We start from the raw sequence: 3,985 nt of genomic DNA, 5'->3' as shown, positions 1-3,985 counted from the left end.
CTGAGAAGAAAACATGGATGCATGAGTCGCATTGATCTGTTTGTTAGCTGCTCGCTAACACTAAGCACCACTGAAGAGTGGAGGCAGAGGGAGGGGACAGGAGGGGGAGGCAAGGGGAAGGAGGGGATGCAAGACAGACATGCAGAGCGCCCTACTGGGGTGAGGTTGCAGAGAGAAAGGGGGGCGGGCCGTTGCAGGGCGGAGAGGAAGGGGTACGGGCACGTGTCTCACCTTCACAGTCCAATAAAGTTTCTTTATTTTGAAACAATGAGACAGAACAGAGTGAGAAGAGTCAGTCTGGTGAACGGTGGATCAACAAACAGCATAGGAACAAAGACAGAGGGGAGAGGGAGGACGGCCCACTTCAACCCACCACACACACTTTCATTAGACCACATCAGATTAAAGTTTGGTTTGGTGTGTGTGTGATCTGAAGTGCAGCAGGGAAAGTCTGGCTATTTTTTCACTGATTCTTTTTATCCTTTAGAAGAAAAATGTAAGTAAAAACAAGTGCTTCATCTTTAATTATTAATGAAAACACACAGTGTGTGTGTTGTTACCCAGAGGTTTGTTTTTGGGCTGGATGCTCCGTCGAGTTGTAGAGAGTCTCGCTCCCGATCGACCACGTGGTTCATTCTTTGGGATGGACAGCAGAGGGCGCCGCAACTATAGAAATGAAAAAATAAGCAGCACAGTACTGAAAGTGTTTTTCACTTATTTTACAATCTGAAATTAATCAGACTGATATATAACAACGTTTTAAAGTTCACATTAAAAGGTTCTTTTAAGTTACTAAGGCAGGTGAAAATAAAACTTACGCTACATTAATATTTCCAATCCATCTCTGCATAGATACAGTGCTCAGTACTGCCTTCCCAAGTCAACCATGCAGACCAATGGGCAACAAAAAGCCAGCATCACTTAACATAAGTTGACATAAGTCAGGATAAGATGACATAACTTCACATTATAGGACATCTTGGCATTTTAACTTGAAAGTATGAGTTAGGGTAACTTAACATTGTGGGTAAAGATACCTCAACATTTAAAGTTCTGATAACTTGACATTATGAGTTGGGATAACATTATAAGTTAAGACTACTTGTAATTATGAGTTCAGATAACTTGACATTATAAGTAAAGTTAACTTGACATTATAGGTTAGGATTACTTGACATTGAGAGAAAAGATAACTTGGCATAAGCCAGAAACTTAATATTAAAATTAGGATAAGTTGACAATATTAGTAAAGATAACTTGACATACAGTGCTTAACAAATTTATTAGACCACCACCCAAAGCAAGGTTTATGCCACAGCTGCCCTACATTAACAGCACTGGTAATTACCAAAATCATTTTTATGTTTCTGCAATGGTTAATACACCAGTATGTAGAAGCTATTTAACAGAAATGATATTTTTAATGCTAAAATATAATTATTATTGTTATCCATGAATTTTCAAACTTACTGATTTTGAAAAAAACTGAAAAAATAGTAAAGCACATTATTATTTCTTGATTAATATGTCAAATTATAGTTATTTACTTGCATTCCTGAACAGAAAATGAGTTTTAGTGGTTGAATGTTATGCTTGATTCATTTCGGACTTCTCAGAGAAGCCCAGTGAGCCGGCTCAAATTTGGGTATAAAAAGGTGAATTCAGTTTGAAATTCCCCATTCCTGTTCAAAATGGTAAAATGTGGAGAGCTCACTGAAAATGAAGGAGTCCGCATTAAAGCACTTCATGATGCTGGATGGTCTCTGAGACAAATATGACAGGTGGTCTAATAAATTTGTTAAGCACTGTAGTTTAGAAACTTCACATTAAAAAGTAGAATAAGTTGACATTATAAGTAAGGATAACTTGACATAAGTTAGAAACGTTACACTGAAAGTTAGGATAAGTTGACATAAGTAAATATGACTTGACATAGGTAAGAAACTTCACATTATAACTTGACATTGTAAGTAAAGATCATTTGACATACATTAGGATTACTTGGCATTGTATGATAACCTGACAATATCAGTAAGGATAACTTGACATTGAGAGTAAAGATAACTTGGCATAAGTTATTTACTTTACATTAAAAGTTAGGATAACTTGACATTATTAGTAAAGATAACAGATTAGAAACTTTACATTAACACTTAGGATAAGTTCACATTATAAGTAAGGACAACTTGACAACATCAGTAAAGATAACTTGACATAAGTTAGAAACTTCACATTAAAACATATGATAACTTGATATTGACATAACTTGACAATTAAAAACTTTACATTAAAAGTTAGGATAACTTGTCATTATCATTAAAGATAACTTGACAGTTAGAAACTTTACATTAAAACTTAGGATAAGTCGACATAAGCAAGAATAACTTGTATTGTTAGTAAAGATAAGTTGACATAAGTTAGAAACTTTACATGCTAACATAGGATAACTTCACATTACAAGTTACGATATTTTGGTATTAAGAGTCAGGATAATTTGACAAATGTTAGGATAGTCTGACATTATGAGTTAGGATAACTCGACATACTAAGTTAGGATTACTTTACATTATTAGTTATGATAGCTTGGCACAAGTTGGGTTAACTTGACATCAAAAGTTGGGATCCCTTGACATAGGTAAGGATTAGATTTTGAAAATTTGCTAACATTATCTGGGAAAACTTTAATTTAGCTAAAGGGATCAATGAGTTTTGTACTGGACACTGGTCTAGTGGTTTAAACCTTTTTAAAACTCAGTTTATACTAAATCATTTTTACAGTCAGTGGTTAAAAAGTGCTAAAATTTCAATTTCACATTTTTTTCTTGTTTCCTCCCTAAAATTTCTTTGATTTGCACAAAATTTAACTCCAATTCATATACCTCACATCTATTACTTTGCATACACTGTTGTCTTACTACTCCTAGGAGTAACTAAAATGCAAAGCTGCAGTCCTTACCTGTCTGAGTCCTCTCTTTCGTCCTAGTGGAGGTTGAATAAGGAGGTTCTGTTGGCCTGGTTCACTCTGCACACTGGCAACCCTGATGTATACAATCCACATCAACACAACACACAAACACACAAAGGACACAACAATATTTAACATGAAAGGATGCCAAACCAACGCAGCTGTGCTTCTCTACTCACCATGTCTTTAATACCACAGTCAAACGTTGCTGCTACTCTACCAAATCACTCACTACACGACACACACAAGACAGCCAATCACAGTGCAGAAAATAACAGTGCCGCCATGATTTGTACACTGAGAACACAACAGGGGATAGCAGGGGCTGGAGTAGCAACACTGAATCAAGAAAATAACAAAAACTATAGATGTTTATGTTTAAATTACCCATTTTTGATCCAAAACATTGTTCAAAAAGTAAAATTACACAAAGAAATAAAACTGTTGCCACCCCAGTTCCCCCTCTCCCCGACAGATTGGTATCCCATTTAGGACGCCCAATTTGATCAGCGAGAAGCCTGAGAGACACGTAAACAGTATGAAACACCATGGCAACCGATGGGAGAGAGGCTGACTTTGGTGATGGCACATCAACTCTGACGACCCACACAGGAGAAAAAGAGGAACCCCGGCCCCCGGGGCTGATGGGAAGGGCCTTTTAAAAAGGGAAGGGGCTCTGGTTAGGAAAGCAGCAGATGAGCTGAGAAGATGGGGGTCAGTGGGAGAAAAAGGAGGGTAGAAACCATGGACGTATATACGTAGAATTGGCTCTGACTCAGTGGATTGCGCCTCAAAGTTGCCGTCATGTCTGAAGTGGCAGATTTGAAGTGCTTTTATATCAGAAACCCAGAGTTTCTTCAAAGCTGATCTACCACTTCAAATATGACAGATGTGCAGCCATCACAGCCAGTGCAGCATCTATGTATATATATCTATAGTAGAATCAGGCAGACGAGACCACCACAGAGAGAAAAAGACAGAAAAGGTGGGGGGGAGTGAGGGAGAGGTGTGGCCGAGGCG

At 37.6% G+C, this 3,985-nt stretch overlaps 1 protein-coding gene across 12 annotated transcripts in view; it reads right to left on the bottom strand.

The window, feature by feature from the left end:
- The window catches only part of LOC121506005 (protein unc-80 homolog), a 68,364-nt gene that overhangs the window by 2,600 nt on the left and 61,779 nt on the right, over positions 1-3,985 (bottom strand). For 8 of the 12 annotated variants that reach the window (XM_041781472.1, XM_041781473.1, XM_041781480.1 and 5 more), the window contains 3 exons: positions 2,957-3,038; positions 561-666; positions 232-252 (listed from right to left, as the gene is read on the bottom strand). In XM_041781472.1, coding sequence (XP_041637406.1) covers positions 232-252; positions 561-666; positions 2,957-3,038 — 209 coding nt within the window. The remainder of the gene's footprint in view (positions 1-231; positions 253-560; positions 667-2,956; positions 3,039-3,985) is intronic. The other 4 variants (XM_041781475.1, XM_041781479.1, XM_041781481.1 and 1 more) reach the window with 1 other exon arrangement.

This window comes from Cheilinus undulatus, linkage group 24 (assembly GCF_018320785.1).
Source record: "Cheilinus undulatus linkage group 24, ASM1832078v1, whole genome shotgun sequence".
Classification (NCBI taxonomy): Eukaryota; Metazoa; Chordata; class Actinopteri; order Labriformes; family Labridae; genus Cheilinus; species Cheilinus undulatus.
Note: the sequence above shows the minus strand (reverse complement) of the source record. Positions and strands in the feature narration are given on the sequence as shown.